Raw genomic sequence first — 24,343 nt, 5'->3', positions numbered from 1 at the left:
ACATCTTGCTGCATCAAGTACTCAGGGCCCCAACTTTTAAACTAATTTTCTGTCTTCAAGACAGTACAATGATGTCAACTACCTTGTTAAAAAGTCTCCCAGTGGGTCAAGAACTCTGGGATTATAACCAATAACTACCTATTTTAAGACTTTTATTTATGTATCTGGAATACATAATAGTTACCTCTTGAGTTAGTATTATTTAAAAATTTATCTTCATATCAACAAAACAAAAAATGCAGCAAGGCTAAACTGCCATGAGGCAATTACAAGCAAGGTATTGGGTATAAAACAGTAACATAACTATATCTTGAAAACAGTTTAAATGAGGATTATATCAGAATACAATTTATAAAAATTAAAACTAAATGGGCATAGAACATTAGTATGTATTTAAAAAGAACACACAAACTGAAGGATGTACATCAAATAAATTAGGATGGTTGCTACAGGGGTAGAGAGGAGATTAAGTGCAGAGGATGGAGATAAAAACGAATGAAGGAATGAAATAAACAAGCAAGAACAAGACTTGCCAGCATGGCGCAGGGCTTATGGTCATGGAGTTCGAGGCCATCTGCTTGGGTGTGAATCTATGCCCTTGGATGAATTATTCACCTCTCTGGAACTTGGCTTGCCTATCCTCAAAACAGGGTTGATAATAGTTCCTACTTCACATAAAGTTGCTATGTAGATTAAATGAATTAACATTGATAACATTTAAACAGCTCCTAGCAAAATAGTCAGTATGACACATATATTTGTTAAACTTAAAAACATAGATGAAAATAATAAACACAAGAACTGAGGAATCTGAAGAACTTGAATGTCTCCATTTGACTAACTGTGACTTCAGGGCCTTTCCTTTGCACAGGAGCTATCAACTTAAAATATAGTATGCAGTCATCATTCAGCTGTCAGGCCATGAAATTCCAGCTTGATATGATGAAGTCAAGGCAACAGTTCCTTGAAAGTGCTTCCACATTGATCCTCTCTACCAAGGAGAAGATTCTGAAACCAGGAATCCAAACTCTTATGTAACACACTGACTAGTCCTACCAGCAATTATTTAATCCCAGAATCTCATGTAAGCAAGAGGAAGTAAGCATAGTGAGGCTTATAAGAAATAGTTTAATTTCCATCTTTCTCTGTGAGCAACATCACCATTTTCCTAATAATCCTGGTCTCAATCCTTGCAGGCATCAGTGACTAATGTCTTATTAAGGACACTAGGCATTACTGTGGAATCAAAGAAAATCAGGCTGATTTTTTCCTTCCAATGTCAGGTATTATTTATTTTCTATATCTAGTAAGTCAACAAGCCTGCCTGTTTACCTGCCATGGAAATGTTTCTTGCATCTATCCCATCCTCTGTTTCCATGGTAACCACTGTTGTATGAATTGGTTACCTCATACCAATCCATCCTCACTCTGATGTGCTTTAGAAATACTAAACTACTCTGTTGGTGTGCCCAATTTGTGATAAATTAAAAGTAAAAGAGAGAGAGAGAAAAAAGTAAAAAAAGAAAAATCAATACAAGCCAGAAATAGTACATTAGGTAGTAACTAGGTCACTCTACAAATAAAAAGTGAATCAAATGGATTTGGGTCCAACTGGTCTATGAAGATGAAGTACCTTCCCTGGGAATAGATATACAGATAGCAGGAGACCTGAACCCTATTTGATGTCGATTACAAACTCTTGATTCTCAACCAAAGTTTATTAGAGACATAAGAGACCCTTGGAGATTTTAGGGACTTGGAGATGGGTGGCTAATATCAGAACAACAGGGCATTTGTTATGAAAACAGTGAGAGTTTTCAAGAGCCACTACTGTGGGTTCAGCAGGGAAAGCAGACCATAGCAAAAGGTCAGAGACCTAACTGTGGTTAGGAATTCTGTCAGGAACAGCATAGGGTTGTTGGCATCTGGGAAGAATCAAAAGCAGGACCTGCTTCTCGGGGGGCCTCCTGACACAAAGCCCTCATGCCTGCTCAGGACACATGGCCCATCCTCTTTATTACCACTGCTGGATATCTCATCAATTCTCAACTTGCTAACAAAAAAGAAACAACAGGCTCATGAGGAATAACCAAAATGATAGTGGCTGGGAAGTTGAGGGTAATAATTTTCTCCATTTTCCAAATTTTCTTTTCTTTTTTTGGTCACACCACACAGCATGCAGTATCTCCCTTGACCAGGGATCGAACCTCTGCCCCTCCCAGCGGGAACTCAGAGTCTTAACCACTGTACCATCATGGAAGTACCCAAATTTTCTTTAACAAATGCTATATTGTTTTTACAATGTAGAACTTGAAAGATAAAATTAATTAGTGTGAAAAAAATCAAATTTGCCAATTACAGACTCCTGTGGATTGGAAGTTCCTCTTCTCAAATGTCAAAACCAGCTGGGAATGGCACTGAATTGCCAGTAACTTCCTCACACAATACTGCTCTCATTTGAATACCAAACTAACTGTAGGACAGAATGGTGGTTTGGGTTATGGGAGAGTAGAAAGCAATTTCTAAGGATCAGACAGGACAGGCGTGGGCAAGATTCAGCAATTGGTTGGCTATGGAACACCCAGGAAAAGAGGGGATGGAGGAGGGATATGATGGGAATGTGCTAGACATAAAAGTGATCTGGCAGTCCAGTGGTTAAGACTCTGTGCTCCAGTGCAAGGGGGGCATAGATTCAATCCCTGGTTGGGGAACTAAGCTGAGTCGCAAGGCCAAGAAAAACAACAGAAAAAAAGGTGATCCATTTTTTAATTACATTGGAAAAAAAAAGGAAAAAAAACTCTTTCCTCTGACTCTCCTGTATGATAAAAAGTCCTTGCTACCAAGACCAAGAACTCCACCTGGTGTCATTGGTAAGACAGTGCAAATCGGGGAGCCTGGGTCTCTTCCTGTAATTTCAAACTGCACCAGGCAAGACACTAGGGCGCCCCCTTGAGGAATGCCTGGGACTGAAGTGAGAGAGGAAGAGAAGGTTACATTCTGCCCTTCCTGGCTCTCATTTTAAGCAGACAAGTTCTGCTTCACCTGACATCTCTGTATGACTCCTACTTAAGGTTTCATGGGTGAGAGCTTGAGAAATGAGTAGAGAAGGGGGTCAAAGGGTGCAAACTTCCAGTTGTAAAATAAATAAACCCCAGGGATGTAATGTATAGCATGGTAACTATGATGATCATGATTAATAATACTGTACTTCATATTTGAAACTTGCTAACAGAGTAGATCTTAAAAATTATCACAAGAAAAAAAATGTTTTTAACTGTGTGGTGATGGATGTTATTTGTAGCAATCATTTCACAATACGTACAAATATTGACTCATTACACTGCATACCTGAAACAAATATAATGCTATAGGCCAATTATACTTCAGTTTAAAACAAAAGATTTTGTTTAGAAAAAAATAAACAAATGTGTGTGACTAAAGCGTAAAACCCATTCAGCTGAACTGAAAAAGTACACAAACTTGAATACAGTATATGTATACACGAGAAACTATTACATTATACAATTCAAAAGGTCTTACTTTCAAACAGTGCTTAAAACTGTATGATGGGTATCGATCACCGCCTTCTCCACTTTCAATGCGCCTTTTACAAAATACAATGGCTTTTTCATACAGGAAAAGGTGCCGCTGCATTGGTTTGAATCTAGCAAAATCCTTCATCTTTGTAGTACCTTTCTTGTGTCCAATCCAAACACTGAACGCACCCTGGATTATCATCTTGCCCAGCTCATTTAAGTTTCCCTGGAACAGAAAACCTCAGCTCATTAGTACAGGGCAGAAGGGTATTCAGATCTCTGACAGCATCATTACAGTGTTTAGCTTGAGCTACTAAAACCCTGAAGCATAATTTATAGTTTTAAAAGTTTCATTCATCATAACTTTTCACGTGAAAACATGCCATGTGTCAGCCAGTTACAAAATGACTGTGGGACTGGGAGATAGAAGAAACTTCCTTTTCCCTGGCTTCATGTCTCCATGTGGAGGTATTTCAGCTGGGCCAACTCTCCCCATGGCTTCCTCAGTCCTGATTGGTGAGTGAGCTCTTCCAGTCCAAGTTTTCCCATAGGGTGGAACTAACTCCTAAAGATTTGATCTCTTTCTTCCATCTCTCTATCTTGGACCTGGGCAAAGAGCACCTCTGAGACCATATGTCTCCTTAGAATAGACCCAAACATCCCATGACGTGGGATCTCCCAAGGTCTGCACTTGGGGGTAGGCCTTGTTAGGGACAAGGGGAATGTCATAAATCCATCTGGCTGCTGATCTGAAGCCAATTTTCCACTTAGCATCATAAGTAATAATGCTGACATTTAGATCCTTTGTTTGTCTGCCTCTTACGTCTTATTTCTCAGTTGTTCCAGGAGAGGAAGAAAGAGATGTTAACATGCTTACCCTGTAAAACTGCAACAGTCATGAAGATCTACTTACGATATAACCATTTATTGCAGTCTGATGCATTGAGTCATTAACTGACTTCAGTAAATCCAGCATTGTGTCAAGTGCCTCCTTTAATTCTACAGATCCGACACAGTCTTTGCTATATTTTAATAGCTCCTGTAATTAGAAGTCAAGAGTTAAACTTAATATTAGGCAGATATTAACAACTGGAGAAAATGAATATATTTTTGGCTAGCATGCTTTCAAGGAGGAATCCAAAGATAATGGCACTTTTTTGAGTAATTTCTTTCACATGCTATTTGTCACATTAATACTATATTTAATAACAATGTCAAAACTGGGGAAGAAATGGAATAGTGACTAAACAGTAGAAAGCAAAGAACATTCAATACTTCCGGGGCTGGCAAACAATAACTATTAGGACACACTAGAGATTCATTTTTAAAACAATTACACATCTTTTTGGTCCTCCATGTAGAGCAATTAACTTTATTCACCATGCGTACACCATAGAACATTGTGAAAAGATATTTTAAAACAATCTATGTTGTATTTATACCTAACATGACATTTTAGGAATCCTTTCACATTACTCAGGGATATGCTATCTTTATTTTTCACTGAGAAAGCTTATAGGAAATATAGTCTCAAAACTACAAGGAATATTTGCTTAGTTCCGCTTAACAACAGTAAAAGTTCTGCAGTCAATCTTGTCCACATATCAATGTAATTTGTATGGACACTTAAACAGCTAAAAGCATAGATTCTACTGCTATATCTAGCCCTCCCATTCAGGGAGCCTACCTATTTCTAGTGCTTCCTTTTTAATAGCTTTGCTACATCTGACCCAAAAAAGTAAGTAAAGAAAGAAAGAAATGCTTCATGTAATTACCTTCAACAGTAACTGGTATTTAGTGATACGTTGCACTGGTTTCAGTAAATAGGAATCTAGACCAAGTCTGTGTTTTAATTTTCTTTGACATTCCTGTCATTAAAATAGAATTATTAATAAGTTTAAATTAAGACATTTGCCTATGAATATGCCAAATGTTCACTGATTAAACCCAATGCATGGATGTTTCTTACATCTCAAGGAAAATTTACCAGAAAAATCACTGTCCTATATGGTATGGAAACTGTAAGAGGGAGTATATCTGGAAAACTACAGTGAATGTTACTTCAAGGATTGGAGAGATAGAAAATCCCCAAATTTCAAAGACTAAAAAAAATTATGTATAAATTCACAATCATGTGGAATGCTTAAAAAGTCAGAAAGCAATGAATGATCCTAGGTTAACATGACCAGAAAATTCTTTAGAGTATCCAAGAAAATTAACAAAAGGCTCAGTTCCACAGGACAAGACCCAGAAAAGAAATAGGTTGCACTGAATATAAATCAGACTGGGTATGAGAAGAGTTTCCTAAATGTCACAAGAAAAATATAGCCCTTATCAACTAGTGCTATATTTCATCTGATTACTGGCTTGCTGCCACTATAAATATAAGAGTCATGACTCTGGGTCCTGGGAACATTGTAGAGTCCATACTTAGGGCAAAATGAAGCTATTTAGGATGGAATGTGCATATAGGAAGTGCAGAACACAAAGGGAATGGGAGAGGAGATACCTATGTAAGATCCAGGACCCTCCTCTACATATGGGTAAAACTCAATACATCTAATTCAATTATCAACTTATGGTTAAAAATGGTGAACTGACACATGTATTTGGATCTTTTCACTCATGAAATTCAACTGACACGATGGAAACATTTTTACAAGGCAAAGCCTAAAGTTACAAGATGAGAGAGGGGAAAACATCTACAAAATTTGGAAACTGGCAAAGGGCAAAGCCAAGGAACAGCTCAATTTATGTTCACGAACACCTTTCCCCCTCCTCCAAGAATGTCCTCCTCTTCCTCCTCTGAAAGTTGGAGATGAAGGTGGGGTTTAAAAAACAGATGTTTGTTTAAGAAGTAATTTTAAATGCTTGTTTAAGGGGCGGTCCTAAGATGGTGGAGGAATAGGATGGGGAGACCACTTTCTCCCCCACAAATTCATTGAAAGAGCATTTGAACACTGAGAAAATTCCACAAAACAACTTCTGAATGCTGGCAGAGGACATCACGCACCCAGAAAGGCAGCCCACTGTCTTTGAAAGGAGGTAGAACAAAATATAAAAGATAAAAAGGAGACAAAAGAAGTAGGGATGGCGATCCGTCCTGGTAAGGGAGTCTTAAAAAAGAGAGAAGTTTCCAAACACCAGGAAACACTCTCACCGGCAGGTCTGTGGAGAGTCTTGGAATCTCAGAGGGCAACATAACTGGGAGGAAAAATAAATAAATAAATAAATAAATAAATAAATATCAAAACCCACAGATTACGTGCCTAACAGCAACTCCCAGCAGAAAAGCAGCCCAGACGTTCGCATCCACCACTAGCAAGCGAGGGCTGGACAGGGAGGCGCAGGGTGCATTGCTTAGGGTAAGGACCGGGCCTAAATGCTCCGAGGGCAACCTGAGGGAACTAACTTGAGATAGCAACCCAGATTGTGGGACAGCTATCCCACGAAAAGCCCTAACCTAAGACACTGCCAGGCTCGCTCACAGAACAAAGAACTGAGCAGAGTTAGCCGGCTGCAGACCAGCCCATCCCCTGCCGGAGATAGGCAGGCGGGGACAGCCAGAGTTGGAAGGGGGCAATCGTGGCCCCAGAGAGGCATCATCTACCAAACTGCAAGCAGGCTTCATTGTAACCAAGACTTCTTGGGATTCTGGACTGTTGACATCCGCCAGGATGGTTGCAGCCAGAGATCAGCTCCCCAGAAGAGACACACGGCACACCTGAGAAGGCGCACCCGTTGTACACCCAGAAAACCAAGCAGCTGGGACGGGGGAGGTGATAAGATGCACCCTCCAACTGGGGGTGACTGCATTCACCAAGCACCTGGTCACCTGAGCTGCTCGGACCTGGAAAGTGCACAAAACGCAGGTCCAATCGAGTCTGTGCCTTTGTGGAGTACCCGAGAATCTGAACCTGAGTGGCTCAGACCTGGGAAGTGCATGCAACCCAGGGCCCGCCTTAGACAGTTCCCCAGCAGAGCAACCTGGAGCCTGAGCAGTGTAGACTGGGAAAGCACACACGCTGTGAGCGGGGCAAACCCAGTGTGATTGAGACACTGCGAGCACTCCCCACACACGCCAGTGACATTTGTTTGCAGTCTTCTTCCCTCCCCACAGCACGACTGAACAAATGAGCATAAATAAGTGACCACCACCGCCCCTTTGTTTCAGGGAGGAAATTAGACACTGAAGAGACCAGCAAACAGAAGCTAAAATAAACATAGGGAACCACTTTGGAAGTGACAGGTGCAATAAATTAAAATCCTATAGTTAGAACTGACTACATAGGAAGGGGACTATAGATCTTGAGCAGTACAAGCCAGATCAAGGAACTATCTGAAAATGAACTGACCCCACATGTCCACAACAGCTCCAGAGAAAGTCCTAGATATATTTTTAGTATTATCACTTTTTAAATGCTTAAAAAAATTTTTTTTTACTTTTAAATCCTCTATTACCCCTTTAATTTTCATTTTTATAATCTACTATTACCTTGCAAAAACAAAAGATCCTATTTTTAAAGCAAACTTCATATATATATTTTATAATGTTTGTGACTTTGTTTTGTTTTATTAATATTGTATTTTTTGGAATCTAACCTCTACTCTAGATTTTTAATCTTTGCTTTTTGGTATTTCTTACCAATTTTGTACCTATAAGAACCAAATCTTCAGTACCCATTTTTACTTGGGAGTGAGATTACTGGTTTGATTGCTCTCTCCCCCTTTTGACTCTCTTTCTCCAACAGTTTGTCTCTAATTCCTCCCTCTCCCTTCTCTTCTCTACCCATCTCTGTGAATCTCTTTGTGTGTTCGGGGCTGTGGAGAACACTTAGGGAACTGATTACTGGCTAAATCTGTCTCTGTAGAGACAGATTACCCCTTCTATCCTCGTGGCCACCTTTGTCTCCCTCCTCCCTCTTCTCTGCTCTGTGTAACTCTGTGAACATCTCTGAGGGGTCCAGACTGAAAAGAGCACATAGAGAAGTGATTACTGGCTAGCTTGCTCTCTCCCCTTTTGATTCCCCCTCTTTTCCTCTTGGTCACCTAATCTCCCTCCTCCCTCTTCTCCTCTCCATGTAACTCTGTATACCTCTCCGGCTGTCCCTCACTGTGGAGAAATTTTTCATTATTAACCTAGATCTCTTATCATCAGTGCTGTATAGATGGAGAAGTCTTGAGGCTACTGTAAGAATAAGACTGAAAACCAGAGGCAGGAGGCTTAAGTCCAAATCCTGAAAATACTGGAGAACTCCTGACTCCAGGGAACACTAATCAATGAGAGCTCATCAAAAGCCTCCATTCCTACACTGAAACCAAGCACCACCCAAGGGCCAATAAGTTCCAGAGCAAGACATATCATGCAAATTCTCCAGCAACACAGGAACATAGCCCTGAGCTTCAACATACAGGCTACCCAAAGTCACACCAAACACACTGACATCTCAAAACTCACTACTGGACACGTCATTGCACTCCAGAGAGAAGAAATCCAGCTCCACCCACCAGAACACCGACACAAGCTTCCCTAACCAGGAAACCTTGACAAGTCATCTGTCCAATCCCACCCACAGCAAGGAACCTCCACAATAAAGAGGAACCACAAACTGCCAGAATATGGAAAGGCCACCTCAAACACAGAAATATAAACAAGATGAAAAGGCAGAGAAATACTCAGCGGGCAAAGGAACAGGATAAATGCCCACCAAACCAAACAAAAGAGGAACAGACAGGGAATCTACTTGATAAATAATTCCAAATAATGATAGTGAAAATGATCCAAAATCTTGAAAACAAATTGGAGTTACAGATAAATAGCCTGGAGACAAGGATCGAGAAGATGCAAGAAATGTTTAACAAGGACCTAGAAGAAATAAAAACGAGTCAATATATAATGAATAATGCAATAAATGAGATCGAAAACACTCTGGAGGGAACCAACAGTAGAACAACAGAGGCAGAAGATAGGATAAGTGAGGTTGAAGATAGTATGGTAGAAATAAATGAAACAGAGAGGAAAAAAGAATTAAAAGAAATGAGGACAACCTCAGAGACCTCTGGGACAATGTTAAATGCCCCACCATTCGAATCATAGGATTCCCAGAAGAAGAAGACAGAAAGACCATGAGAAAATACTTGAGGAGATAACAGTTGAAAACTTCCCTAAAATGGGGAAGGAATCACCAACATCCAAGAAACCCAGAGAGTCCCAAACAGGATAAACCCAAGGTGAAACACCCCAAGACACATATTAATCAAATTAACAAAGACCAAACACAAAGAACAAATATTAAAAGCAGCAAGGGAAAAACAACAAACACACAAGGGGATTCCCATAGGATAACAGCTGATCTTTCAATAGAAACTCTTCAGACCAGAAGGAATGGCAGGAAATACTTAAAGTGATGACAGAAAATAACCTACAGCCCAGATTACTATACCCAGCAAGGGTCTCATTCAAATATGAAGGAGAAATCAAAAGATTTACAGACAAGCAAAAGCTGAGAGAATTCAGCACCACCAAACCAGCTCTTCAACAAATGCTAATAGATCTTCTATAGACAGGAAACACAGAAAGGGTGTATGAACTAGAACCCAAGACAATAAAGTAAATGGCAACGGGATCACACTTATCAATAATTACCTTAAATGTAAATGGGTTGAATGCCCCAACCGAAAGACAAAGACTGGCTGAATGGATACAAAAACAAAACCCCTATAGATGTTGTCTACAAAGAACCCACCTCGAAACAAGGACACATACAGGCTGAAAGTGAAGGGCTGGAAAAAGATATTCCATGCAAATAGAGACCAAAAGAAAGCAGGAGTAGCAACACTCATTTCAGATAAAATAGACTTTAAAATAAAGGCTGTGAAAAGAGACAAAAATGGACACTACATAATGATCAAAGGATCAATCCAAGAAGAAGATATATCATAAATATACATGCACCCAACATAGGAGCACCACAATATGTGAGACAAATGCTACAAGCATGAAAGGGGAAATTAACAATAACACAATTATAGTGGGAAACTTTAATACCCCACTCACACCTATGGATAGATCAACTAAACAGAAAATTAACAAGGAAACACAAACTTTAAATGATACAATAGACCAGTTAGACCTAGTCGATATCTATAGGACATTTCACCCCAAAACAATGAATTTCACCTTTTTCTCAAGTGCACACGGAACCTTTTCCAGGATAGATCACATTCTGGGCCATAAATCTAGCCTTGGTAAATTCAAAAAACTGGAAATCATTCCAAGCATCTTTTCTGACCACAATGCAGTAAGATTAGATCTCAATTATAGGAGAAAAACTATTAAAAATTCCAACATATGGAGGCTGAACAACACGCTGCTGAATAACCAACACATCACAGAAGAAATAAAAAAAGAAATCAAAATATGCATAGAAATGAATGAAAATGAAAACACAACAACCCAAAACCTATGGGACACTGTAAAAGCAGTGCTAAGGGGAAGGTTCATAGCAATAGAGGCATACCTCAAGAAACAAGAAAAAAGTCAAATAAATAACCTAACTCTACAACTAAAACAACTTGAAAAGGAAGAAATTATGAACCCAAGGGTTAGCAGAAGGAAAGAAATCTTAAAAATTAGGACAGAAATAAATGTAAAAGAAGCAAAAGAGACCATAGCAAAAATCAACAAAACCAAAAGCTGGTTCTTTGAGAAGTTAAATAAAATTGACAAACCATTAGGCAGACTCATCAAGAAACAAAGGGAGAAAAATCAAATCAACAAAATTAGAAATGAAAATGGAGAGATCACAACAGACAACACAGAAATACAAAGGATCATAAAAGACTATTATCAGCAACTATATGCAAATAAAATGGGCAACGTGGAAGAAATAGACAAATTCTTAGAAAAGTACAACTTTTCAAAATTGAACCAGGAAGAAATAGAAAATCTTAACAGATCCATCACAAGCACGGAAATTGAAACTGTGATCAGAAATCTTCCAACAAACAAAAGCCCAGGACCAGACAGCTTCACAGCTGAATTCTACCAAAAATTTAGAGAAGAGCTAACACCTATCCTACTCAAACTCTTCCAGAAAATTGCAGAGGAAGGTAAACTTCCAAACTCATTCTATGAGGCCATTATCACCGTAATACCAAAACCTGACAAAGATGCCACAAAAAAGAAAACTAAAGGCCAATATCACTGATGAACATACATGCAAAAATCCTTAACAAAATTCTAGCAAACAGAATCCAACAACATATTAAAAAGATCAAACATCATGACCAAGTGGGCTTTATCCCAGGGAGGCAAGTATTCTTTAATATCTACAAATCAATCAATGTGATACACCACATTAACAAAGTGAAGTAAGCCAGAAAGAAAAACACCAATACAGTATACTAATGTATATATGGAATTTAGAAAGATGGTAATGATAACCCTGTATGGGAGACAGCAAAAGAGACACAGATATATTGAAGAGTCTTTTGGACTCTATGGGAGAGGCGAGGGCGGGATGTTATGGGAGAAAGGCACTGAAATATGTAAATTATATGTGAAATGAATCGCCAGTCCAGGTTCAATGCATGATACAGGATGCTTGGGACTAGTGCACTGGGATGACCCAGAGGGATGGGATGGGGAGGGAGGTGGGAGTGGGGGTTCAGGATGGGGAACACATGTACACCCGTGGCGGATTCAAGTCAATGTAATGCAGAAACAATACAATGTTGTAAGGTAAAATTAATTAATTAATTTAAAAAAAATCATACATCATGACCAAGCGGGCTTTATCCCAGAGAAGAAAGGATTCTTCAATATTCACAAATCAATCAACGTAATACACCACATTAACAAACTGAAAGATAAAAACCATATGATTATCTCAATAAATGCAGAGAAAGCCTTTGACAAAATTCAATATCCATTTATGATCAAACCCTCCAGAAACCAGGAATAGAAAGAACATATCTCAACATAATAAAAGCTATGTATGACAAACCCACAGCAAACATTAGCCTCAATGGTGAAAAATTGAAAGCATTTCCCCTAAAGTGAGGAACAAGACAAGGGTGCCCACTCTCACCACTACTATTCAACATAGTTTTGGAAGTTTTGACCACAGCAATCAGAGAAGAAAAAGAAATAAAAGGAAACCAGATTGGAAAAGAAGAAGCAAAACTCTCATTGTTTGTAGATGATATGATCCTCTACATAGAAAACCCTAAAGATTCCACCAGAAAATTACTAGAGCTTTCTCGAAGCCAGGCTTCAGCAATATGTGAACTGTGAACTTCCAGATGTTCAAGCTGGTTTTAGAAAAGGCAGAGGAACCAGAGATCAAATTGCCAGCATCCGCTGGATCATCAAAAAAGCAAGAGAGCTCCAGAAAAACATCTATCTCTGCTTTATTGACTATACCAAAGCCTTTTTCTGTGTGGATCACAATAAACTGTGGAAAATTCTGAAAGAGATACGAATACCAGACCACCTGACCTGCCTCTTGAGAAACCTATATGCAGGTCAGGAAGCACCAGTTAGAACTGGACATGGAACAACAGACTGGTTCCAAATAGGAAAAGGAGTACATCAAAGCTGTATATTGTCACCCTGCTTATTTAACTTATATGCAGAGTACATCATGAGAAACACTGGGCTGGAAGAAGCACAAGCTGGAATCAAGATTGCTGGGAGAAATATTAATAACCTCAGATATGCAGATGGTACCACCCTTACAGCAGAAAGTGAAGAGAAAATAAAAAGCCTCTTGATGAAAGTGAAAGAGGAGAGTGAAAAAGTTGGCTTAAAGCTCAACATTCAGAAAACTAAGATCATGGCATCTGGTCCCATCACTTCATGGCAAATAGATGGGGAAACAGTGGAAGGAGTATCAGACTTTATTTTTTTGGGCTCCTAAATCACTGCAGATGGTGATTGCAGCCATGAAATTAAAAGACGCTTACTCCTTGAAAGGAAAGTGATGACCAAACTAGATAGCATATTAAAAAGCAGAGACATTACTTTGCCAACAAAGGTGCGTCTGGTCAAGGCTATGGTTTTTCCAGTGGTCATGTATGGATGTGAGAGTTGGACTGTGAAGAAAGCTGAGCACCGAAGAATTGATGCTTTTGAACTGTGGTGTTGGAGAAGACTCTTGAGAGTCCATTGGACTGCAAGGAGATCCAACCAGTCCATCCTAAAGGAGATCAGTCCTGGGTGTTCATTGGAAGGACTGATGCTGAAGCTGAAACTCCAATACTTTGGCCACCTCATGCGAAGAGTTAGCTCATTGGAAAAGACCCTGATGCTGGGAGGGATTGGGGGCAGGAGGAGAAGGGGACGACAGAGGATGAGATGGCTGGATGGCATCACGCACTCAACAGACATGAGTTTGGGTAAACCCTGAAAGTTGGTGATGGACAGGGAGCCCTGGCGTGCTGCGATTCATGGGGTCACAAAGAGTCGGACACGACTGAGCAACTGAACTGAACTGAACTGAACTGAATCAATGAATATAGTAAAGTTCCATAATATAACATTAACACACAGAAATCCCTTGCATTCTTATACACTAACAATGAGAAAACAGAAAGAGAAATTAAGGAAACAATTACATTCGCCATTGCAACAAAAAGAATTAAATACTTAGGAATATATCCACCTAAAGAAACAAAAGACCTATATATAGAAAACTATAAAACTGATGAAAGAAATCAAAGAGAACACAAATAGATGGAGAAATATACTGTGTTCATGGATTGGTAGAATCAATATAGTGAAAATGAGGATACTATTCAAAGCAATCTATAGATTCAATGCAATCCCTATCAAGTTACCAATGGTATTTTTCACAGAGCTAGAACAAAGAATTTCACAATTTGTATGGAAATACAAAAAACCCGGAATAGCCAAAGCAATCTTGAGAAAGAAAAATGGGACTGGAGGAATCAACCTGCCTGACTTCAGGCTATAGTACAAAGCTACAGTCATCAAGACAGTATGGTACTGGCACAAAGACAGAAATATAGATCAATGGAACAAAATAGAAAGCCCAGAGATAAATTCACACACCTATGGACACCTTATCTTTGACAAAGGAGGCAAGAATATACAATGGAGAAAAGACAATCTCTTTAACAGGTGGTGCTGGGAAAACTGGTCAACCACTTGTAAAAGAATGAAGTTAGAACACTTTCTAACACCGTACACAAAAATAAACTCAAAATGGGTTAAAGATCTAAACTTAAGATCAGAAACTATAAAACTCCTAGAGGAAAACATAGGCAAAACACTCTCCAACATAAATCACAGCAGGATCCTTATGACCCACCTCCCAGAGTATTGGAAATAAAAGCAAAAATAAACAAATGGGATCTAATTAAACTTAAAAGCTTTTGCACAACAAAGAAAACTGTATGCAAGGTGAAAAGACAGCCTTCAGAATGGGAGAAAATAATAGCAAACGAAGCAACTGATAAAGAATTAACCTCAAAAATATAGAAGCAACTCCTGCAGCTCAATTTTAGAAAAATAAATGACCCAATAAAAAAAAAATGGGCCAAAGAACTAAACAAACATTTCTCCAAAGAAGACATACAGATGGCTAACAAACACATGAAAAGATGCTCAACATCACTCATTATCAGAGAAATGCAAATCAAAACCACAGTGAGGTACCATTTCATGCCAGTCAGAATGACTGTTATCCAAAAGTCTACAAACAATAAATGCTGGAGAGGGTGTGGAGAAAAGGGAACCCTCTTATACTATTGGTGGGAATGCAAACTAGTACAGCCACTATAGAGAACAGTGTGGAGAGTCCTTAAAATAGTGGAAACAGAACTGCCATATGACCCAGCAATCCCACTGCTGGGCATACACACCAAGGAATCCAGAATTGAAAGAGACACATGTACCCCAATGATCATCGCAGCATTTATAATAACCAGCACATGGAAGCAACCTAGATGTCCATCAGCAGATGAATGGATAGGAAAGTTGTGGTACATATACACAATGGAATATAACTCAGCCATTAAAAAGAATACATTTGAATCAGTTCTAAAGAGGTGGATGAAACCGGAGCCTAATATACAGAGTGAAGTGAGCCAGAAAGAAAAACACCAATACAGTATACTAACACATGGAATGAATGGAATTTAGAAAGATGGTAATGATAACCCTATATGCAAGACAGCAAAAGAGACACAGATGTATAGAACAGTCTTTTGGACTCTGTGGGAGAGGGCGAGGGTGGGATCATTTGGGAGAATGGCATCGAAACATCTATATTATCATATGTGAAATGAATCGTCAGTCCAGGTTCAATGCATGAGACAGGGTGCTCGGGGTTGGTGCAATGGGATGACCCAGAGAGATGGGATTGGGAGGGAGGTGGGGCGGTGGTTCAGGATAGGGAACACATGTACCCCGGTGGCGGATTCATGTCAGTGTATGGCAAAATCACTACAATATTTTAAAGTAATTGGCCTTCAATTAAAATAAATAAATTTATTTAAAAAATACAAATACAAATATAAGAACATAAAAAAAATGTTTGTTTAAGAAGTAATTAGATACAAACCACTGTTGGTGGGGGTGTGGAACAATTAGGCCCCTCATACACTGCTGGTAGGAATATAAAATGGTGCAGCAACTTTGGTAAACAATCTAACAGTTCTTCAAAAAGTTAAACAGAATTGACCTAGCAATTTCATACCCAGGTCCATGGAAAAGAGAAAAGAAAAGAATGGTGACACAAAAGTTCGTACACAAAAGGTGAAGTGAAGTGAAAGTTGCTCCGTCACGTACGACTCTTTGTGACCCCATGGACTATACAGTCCATGGAATTCTCCAGGCCAGAATACTGGAGTGGGTAACCTTTCCCTTCTCCAGGTGATCTTTCCAACCCAGGAATCAAACCCAGGTCTCCTGCATTGCAGGTGGCTTCTTTACCAGCTGAGCCACAAGGGAAGCCCACACAAAAGGTAGAGACAACTCAAATGTCTATCAGGTGATGAATGGGTAAATAAAATGTGGAATATCCATACTATGGAATATTATTAAGCAATAACCAATGTGAAGACAACAGAAATTCTGCATGGAGGCAAGAACAGTGAAAGAAAGCTAAATGCTCATCTTCTATTGTAGGAAGCAGCAATATAAGTATGGTATTTGGAGATATGGAGGTAAATAATGAAATAAATAGCTAAAAAAGCAGAAAGTAGTTGCCTCTGAGGAGTGGCAAAAATGTTGGTATACATATATGTATATTTTGGGGAGGGTCAAACTGCACTTTTATATATATATATAAAAGGCTTCCTCAGATGGTAAAGAATCTTCCTGCAACACAGGAGATCCAGGTTTGATCCCTGGGTCGGGAAGATCCCCTGGAGAAAGGAATGGCTACCCACTCCAGTATTCTTGCCTGGAGAATCCCATGGACAGAGGAGTCTGCTGGGCTATAGTCTATAAGGTTGTAGAGTCAGACATGACTGAGTGACTAACACACACACATACACACACACACACACATACACACACACATACATATAAAACTTACTGAAAGCAGAAAATGAATTTATAAATAAGGAATATCCCGGTATCTTCCACAGAGACTTTATCCAATACTTGAACAATTACTATACCTGGAAAAAAGCGCATTCTGAATACTTCTTCCAAATTGCCTCTGACCTGGGCTTATTCTGACAATACTTGGCATACATTTGAAAATCATCTTTCTGTGATAAAAAGAAAATGCAAATGTATTAGCGATTTGTAAATATGTCCTTTTCTTATCAAGAAAGGTTGTGCAAGAGTGAGTGTGGCCAAGCATCACAGGGAATGTGGCTTAAAGGGCCAGGTCAGAAGCCTTCTTTATATTCCAAGACCAGCATGCCCAGCAAACCGGGGAGAGGGACACATAATTATCCAAGTAATTTCATAACTTCCACTTACCAAGTCTGACAGTTAGAGGGAAAAAAGCCTTCTCTGAATGAACTATGAAAACAGACTACTTTTTTGATTACTACAAGCTAATGGGTACCAAGAGATACACTCTTTCTTTGCTCTCAGTCACTCTGTTCCTTAGTGAATGAACTTATAGTAACTCCCGAGGTCCTTGGGTCCTCATTGGACCATCATTATCGTATCAGAACCCTGTGTGGTATCTGCTCACCCTCTTCTCTCTCCCTGTTCCTTTGACCCTCATCTAATGGGCTACCTCCTACTCAGTCATTAACACTCATCTCACGAGTCATCTCTTCTATACAACCATCATTTATACCTCCAGTCAGTATCAGATGCACTTCTTCTTGGCTCCTATAAGACCCTTCATACAACTTTAATACAGCACAACTGACACTGTACACAGTGGAATCCCTCTTTTCCTATGTGAATAGTCTTGGTATTTCACATTGCCTAGTTTAGTGCTTGGCTCAAACTAGGTACTGAATAGTTGATGACTACTGAATGAATGAAGAGATCAATAGGCATTTATTAAACTACTGGTTGCCAAGAATTCTGCTGACCTTACTAGAGACACAAAAATATATAAGATATGGACCCTGCCTCAATCAGTTTTCCATCTAGTTGGAGAAAGAATTCATGAAATTCATGTGTAAACATGCATAGTACATGTAAAATTCCCAATGAGTAGCACAGACATTAAGTACCATAGAAGTTCAAAGGCAAGAGGAGCTGCTGTTACTTAGGGAATTAAGGAAGAATTAGGGAAGAATCTGGCCATGGTTTCAGTTCAGTTCAGTTCAGTGGCTCAGTTGTGCCCGACTCTTTGCGACCCTATTAACTGCAGCACACCAGGCCTCCCTGTCCGTCACCAACTCCTGGAGTTTACTCAAACTCATGTCCATTGAGTCGGTGATGCCATCCAACCATCTCATCCTCTGTCATCCCCTTCTCTTCCTGCTTTCAATCTTTCCCAGCATCAGGGTCTTTTCAAATGAGTCAGCTTTTAACATCAGGTGGCCATGGTTTAAATGTCTTTAAATGTTAGGATATGTTGAGAAAGGTCCTGCCTTATCCTTACTATCTTCTCACTCCATAAACGCTTCCTGAGGAGATATCTCCTTGGAGGCTTTCAGTGATCACCTCTATCAAACTGACTCTCAAGTCAAAACAAAACTGATCTTTCAGGAAGTGCAGGAACTAGATAAGCAGAGAACATTGAGAGAGAAAACTCTAATGGAGGAGAGTGTGATTACAGAGACTGGGAAGTCAATTATACTAAGCATACCCGTGGGACACAGAGACATGAGCCTCTTGAAAGATATTGTAGAATAAAAAGAACACACAGCTCCCTGTTTTGCAAAGTTCCTGTGATAGATGCCTCAGTGTCTGAAAGCCAGACTATATTTGATTTGAAGACTTCACATGTACTAGAGGGGAATATCAGGGCATCTCTCAGGCTAAAAATTAACCAAGCCAAGAATGGTGTGCCAAGATGATTCCAACTCTTTCATCTTCACAGCCAGGATGGTCCCTGGACTCCTGGGATCACCCAGAGGTCAGAGGTCACAAACTGAGCCACTATAGCATTTGATGCCACAGAATACAATAGCCATTTGCATGATCCAATACCCCATTCCTGTAACAAAACTTGATTTAGCATTAAATACTTGCTGGAGTGATGTGTCGCCTGCAAAAATAAGAGGACATCAAAAATAATGCCTACCTTGTCCCCAAATCTGGAAAATGACATGCTATGTTGGTGGCCTATATATTTATTTATTTTGAAATAATCATTGAACTAACCCTTTCCAGGAAACAAGGTCCCACTCTTTCTGGAGCATCAACACAACTTTCCAGACTGCTCATGAAAATGCTGTAAAAATTTCAAAGAAAAAAACACAATTTTATGTGAAATATGCTACATTGGTCAACAACCTTTTAAATAATAATCACAAAAAAGAAAATTCAATTCAGCAATTACATACTTGTTATGGAATTCATATATTTCTGCCATGTTTCCAAAGAGAACATCCCTTTTACTTCTCAGGAGCGGTGGCATAAGAACAAACATCTCTGGATTATCCATCTCTGCTCTATAGCCCTACCCAAAATAAATACATTTATTCATTTAAAAAATAGTCACATCAACATTCGATTGGGCCACCAAAGATACAAGTACAGCAGAATGTATATGGGATTAGAGGGTAAAGTTGTTTGTAATTTTAATATTCATATCTTCTAGTTCCCCCCAAGTTATTCACTATTATTATCATTTTAAATAGCAGGACAAGGAAGTCCAGGTTTTCTACTCAATGGGTAGAAGAAAGGGATAACTTTTTGGCCTTCAGGGTAGCTAACAGGAAACAAAATAGAAACCAGGTATGAAAGATGATATTACAGGTTATTAACTTCTCCTTAAATAGGGAATAAGTGTTTGAGTTTTGCCAGACCAAATTAATATTACTGATATGACATTTGTAACAAGTGAATGCTTTTCTCCCATACTCAGGGCTTTATATCATGATCTCTAAATAGCACCCAGGGGATAATTATAACAATCCACTGTATTCCTAACAGAACAGCTTATCTCTTCTGTAATGAATTATGAAGCCACAATCCTCACTGCAGAGGGAGAACCAGAATGCACACATTTAACAAACAATCAAGGAAGGAGACAAAAAGAGAAGTCTGCCCAAAGCACTTCCTAATGAATTCCAGAAAAAGAATGCATTTGAATCAGTTCTAATGAGGTAGATGAAACTGGAGCCTATTATACAGAGTGAATGAAGTAAGTCAGAAAGAAAAACACCAATACAGTATACTAACGCATATATATGGAATTTAGAAAGATGGTAATGATAACCCTGTATGCGAGACAGCAAAAGAGACACAGATGTAAAGAACAGTCTTTTGCACTGTGGGAGAAGGCGAGGGTGGAATGATTTGAGGGAATGGCATTGAAGCATGTATATTATCATGTGTGAAATAGATCGCCAGTCCAGGTTCGATGCATGAGACAGGGTGCTCAGAATTGGTACACTGGGATGACCCCGAGAGATGGGATGGGGAGGGAGGTGGGAGGGGGGTTTCATGATGGGGAACACATGTACATCCATGGCTGATTCATGTCAGTGAATGGCAAAAACCACTACAATATTGTAAAGTAATTAGCCTCCAATTAAAATAAAATAATTAATTTTTTAAAAAGGTAAATACAATCTGAGTCACTTACCAACAAAACAGTAAACAGTTCCCTAACATATGCCCTCTCAGTCTGTATCAGTTCATTTAGGACATGGCTAAAATGAAAGGACCATATTTGTCAGTTATTTTATGACTTTAGAATTGTATTGAAACATTTCATTTATTATTATGATAAATTGTCTAAGATGAAAATTAGCAGTGCAGAGGAACTACCCATGGTTTGGTTTTATCATCAAAATATAAAATTAATTCTATGGTTTCTAGAATAAGTACTACCCACAAGACTCTTTAAAATGTATTTTAAAAAAAAAAGAGGAGTGGGGCTCAGGAGTCATTTTTAAATGAGGACAAAAAAACAAAACTAATTTTATTTCCAACTCACTAAACTTAAGAATCATTTACTAAAAACTCACAAAATCTATTCCCAAAAACCTGGGGAATACTTTCTCGGACAGCACAATTTCTGTGCTATTGTTCCCCCCCTCTCTCTCTCAGAAAAAAATCATATTAGCATTTTAGACACAATTTTTCCTTTTTCCTCAGTAATGTTCTGAAGCTTTCCAAGACATGATATGAATTTATAATACTGATTTTCCCAAATAAAGATCATACTTAACTTTCTGCAGTAACTTTTTTACTGTCTCTTTAAAATAAAATAAAACACATTTTCCTTCCAATGTGATTTCTAGTTGACATTGTATTTAAAATTTATTTCCTCACTCCTCAATGTTATACATTTAATTTAACTTCTTTTTCTTTGTTTTTTGTGTTTTGGCTGCACCACACAGCATGCAGGATCTTCATTCCCTGACTAGGGATTGAAGTCATACCTGCTGCAGGGAAGCTTAGAATCTTAACTTCTGGACCACCAGGGAAGTCCCTAACTTTTATCCTTGTCCTCTTTTTAATTTAATTTTTATACTTTTATAAATTTAACTAACATTTAACAATCTTTGTATATAACTATGTTTCAAACTATTTGTTACTTGCTCCAAACTACTGGTTACTTACTCAAAATTCTGTGATATAAAATTTAAAAGGTAACTATTCATATGTGTGGAATATTAACATAATAATATAAAAGTGAATGAAACAATTTCTACTAGTACCTATAAAATCACATTGTATATCTACACAATCTTCTGTAGTTTTTGAAACACTGACCCATTCACTCTCACCTCTTTCTTAAAAGAGGAAACTCTGAATCTGAAAAGATCTAGTTAATTTTCAAGTCACATAAACACAGTATAGGTTGGCCAGGACTTCGGACACCTTCTCTAGTGCACATTTGATCACACCCAGAAGAACCATATTCTGGGAACTCAATATTCTAAGTACATCTGCTTTGAACACTGAATCAGAGCCTCCTACTGGTAGATGTGTATATGGGTATATGTTAATAAAAAAAAGATACTTCTTTAAAATATCCAAGCTATTGTCATTGTCCAAACTGGAGGACTGAACAGAACTTCTCTTCTCCTGACAATCATATACTGCTTCAGTCTGAAATGAGAAGAAAAGTGAAATTAGCATCTATGTAGGTATAGTTCTTCTTCATGGAAATGTATCCCAAATTAAGTTTTCTTATTTCTACGTTCTAACTATATAGATAAACTAAAAAGTAACACTATGACTACGATTTTTCTCAGAAATAACTTTGATATATACTAGTTAAAAATTATTTTAGTTGCCTAAGAGGACAGATTTAAGATATTCATTACAATTTACTTTATATGTTAAGTAATGTTTCATTTCTGTAACACTTTGGGAAAATGAGGTTAGTTCATAAAAAGTTGATTGTCCTGGGACTTCCCTGATGGGTCAGCAGTTAAGACTCTGCGCTTCCACTGCAGAGAGCATGGGTTCCATTCCTGGTTGGGGAACTAAGATCTGAACCCAAAGGGAAAAAAAGAAGTTGACTGCCAGATAACTAAAGTTTATTTACTGAAGCAACAACCTGGCTTTTTAACCTTACTGATTTTTGATGGAAACCTGGCTAGCAAATATTACATGAATCCTTGAATTCTTTAAGCAAGGACACACAATATCAGACCCTTTTCCTAATCACTCAGTGGCATCATCATGAACATGAATGAGATGATAAAACCTAATGCACATTTAGGGCCCTGCATATCCAGGGCCAATAAGATGTGCAGAACTGTCTATTGTGTCTTGAAATGGCTGTGTCTTGTTCATCTTTCTCTGCTCTCTGTCATGTGTCGGAGACCCCCCTGCCTTATTTTGCAGACTCAACAGGACCTGGACGGCCCCACTGAGAACTGTGATGGCTATCTGCTCTTCGAAACTATATTCCAGGGATCTTGGCCATACTGGCCAGCTGAGCTTGCCGAAAACCTAACCAAGTAAATGCAGCGTTACTTCATAACAACAACCAAAAATGAAGTACAGAGTCTATCAGCTGAACAGCCTCTCCACACAATATGACCTACTTATTACTGATACATGTGGAAAGGAGCAAACTTTCATTGACTGATTTCTATTGTATATACTGAGCAGGCACTGTCCTAGGTGCTTAACACACCATCATCATATCTAATCCTCACATCAATTTAGCAAGTGATGGCACACTAATCCCCAATCTCCATATCCATCTTACAGATGGGAAAATCGAGTTTCAGAGAGCTTTCACAAAGGGCCAAGTTCACCTAGTAAGTGATAAAACTGCCAAACCCATGGTCAGCCACCATTATTACATTCCCTCTTTTTTTGGACTTTTTTTGTGGACCATTTTTTAAGGTCTTTCCTGAATTTCTTACAATATTGCTTATGTCTTATGCTTTGTTTCTTTTCTTGGCTGTGAGGCATGTGGGATCCTAGATCTCTAACCAGGGATCAAACCCACACTCCCTGCACTAGAAGCACAGTCTTAACCACTGGACCACCAGAGAAGTCCCTCATATTTCCTCTTTACAAGTGTACTTTGGTTTCTGTATGCTCCATCTACCAAGTGTTATCATTTTAACTACTATAATTAAGACTGAAAATACTGCATACTGCACTTCTCAGATAGGTATGTGCCATCCACTCCTAACAGGGTTCTGAAATACAAGGCTGAAAAGTTTTGAACCATCAAATTTTAAATGCCTAAGGATTGTGCAAATTGACTTGACTTGGAAGTATATGTGCATTTGGGAACTGGATTGACTAGCTAGATATCTCACCAAGGAAATGTACAGAATCACAGCCTTCTATTTTTACCCTCGGGATATGCAAATGAATAAATCCACATAGCTATTAAGGTGGGTATGACTTGAAACCAGAACCAAAGTTCTGGCAGACTAAGGAATTTGGCATTCAGCCTGTTTCCTTCTTGAAACCAGAAACTCTGGCTGTAGAACATGATAACCAGACATGGTGTGTCAGTATGGGTCATTTGCTAGCCTGCTAACAACTACATAAAACACTTAGAGCATTACCATGCACCACATAATACTCAAAGTACTTCATAAATACTAGATTATTTTATCTTAGTTATACTAATACCATAATGAGGGTGTTCTCTTATTACCTCCATTTTATAGATAAGGAAACTGACTTCCAGAGAACTTGCCCAAGGTTATGCAGCCAGTAAGTGATGGAGCTGGGCTTAAGTCAGGCATTCTAGCCA

The 24,343-nt window shown here is 38.7% G+C and overlaps 1 protein-coding gene across 4 annotated transcripts in view; it reads right to left on the bottom strand.

Annotated features, from left to right (window-relative positions):
* The window catches only part of MCF2 (MCF.2 cell line derived transforming sequence), a 121,516-nt gene that overhangs the window by 23,653 nt on the left and 73,520 nt on the right, over nucleotides 1–24,343 (bottom strand). For all 4 annotated transcript variants that reach the window (XM_065915113.1, XM_065915114.1, XM_065915115.1 and 1 more), the window contains 8 exons: nucleotides 22,130–22,218; nucleotides 20,744–20,810; nucleotides 19,497–19,612; nucleotides 19,315–19,384; nucleotides 17,190–17,282; nucleotides 5,312–5,404; nucleotides 4,450–4,575; nucleotides 3,541–3,762 (listed from right to left, as the gene is read on the bottom strand). In XM_065915113.1, coding sequence (XP_065771185.1) covers nucleotides 3,541–3,762; nucleotides 4,450–4,575; nucleotides 5,312–5,404; nucleotides 17,190–17,282; nucleotides 19,315–19,384; nucleotides 19,497–19,612; nucleotides 20,744–20,810; nucleotides 22,130–22,218 — 876 coding nt within the window. The remainder of the gene's footprint in view (nucleotides 1–3,540; nucleotides 3,763–4,449; nucleotides 4,576–5,311; nucleotides 5,405–17,189; nucleotides 17,283–19,314; nucleotides 19,385–19,496; nucleotides 19,613–20,743; nucleotides 20,811–22,129; nucleotides 22,219–24,343) is intronic.

Source organism: Muntiacus reevesi, chromosome X (assembly GCF_963930625.1).
Source record: "Muntiacus reevesi chromosome X, mMunRee1.1, whole genome shotgun sequence".
Classification (NCBI taxonomy): Eukaryota; Metazoa; Chordata; class Mammalia; order Artiodactyla; family Cervidae; genus Muntiacus; species Muntiacus reevesi.
This window is presented reverse-complemented; position numbering and strand designations above follow the sequence as displayed.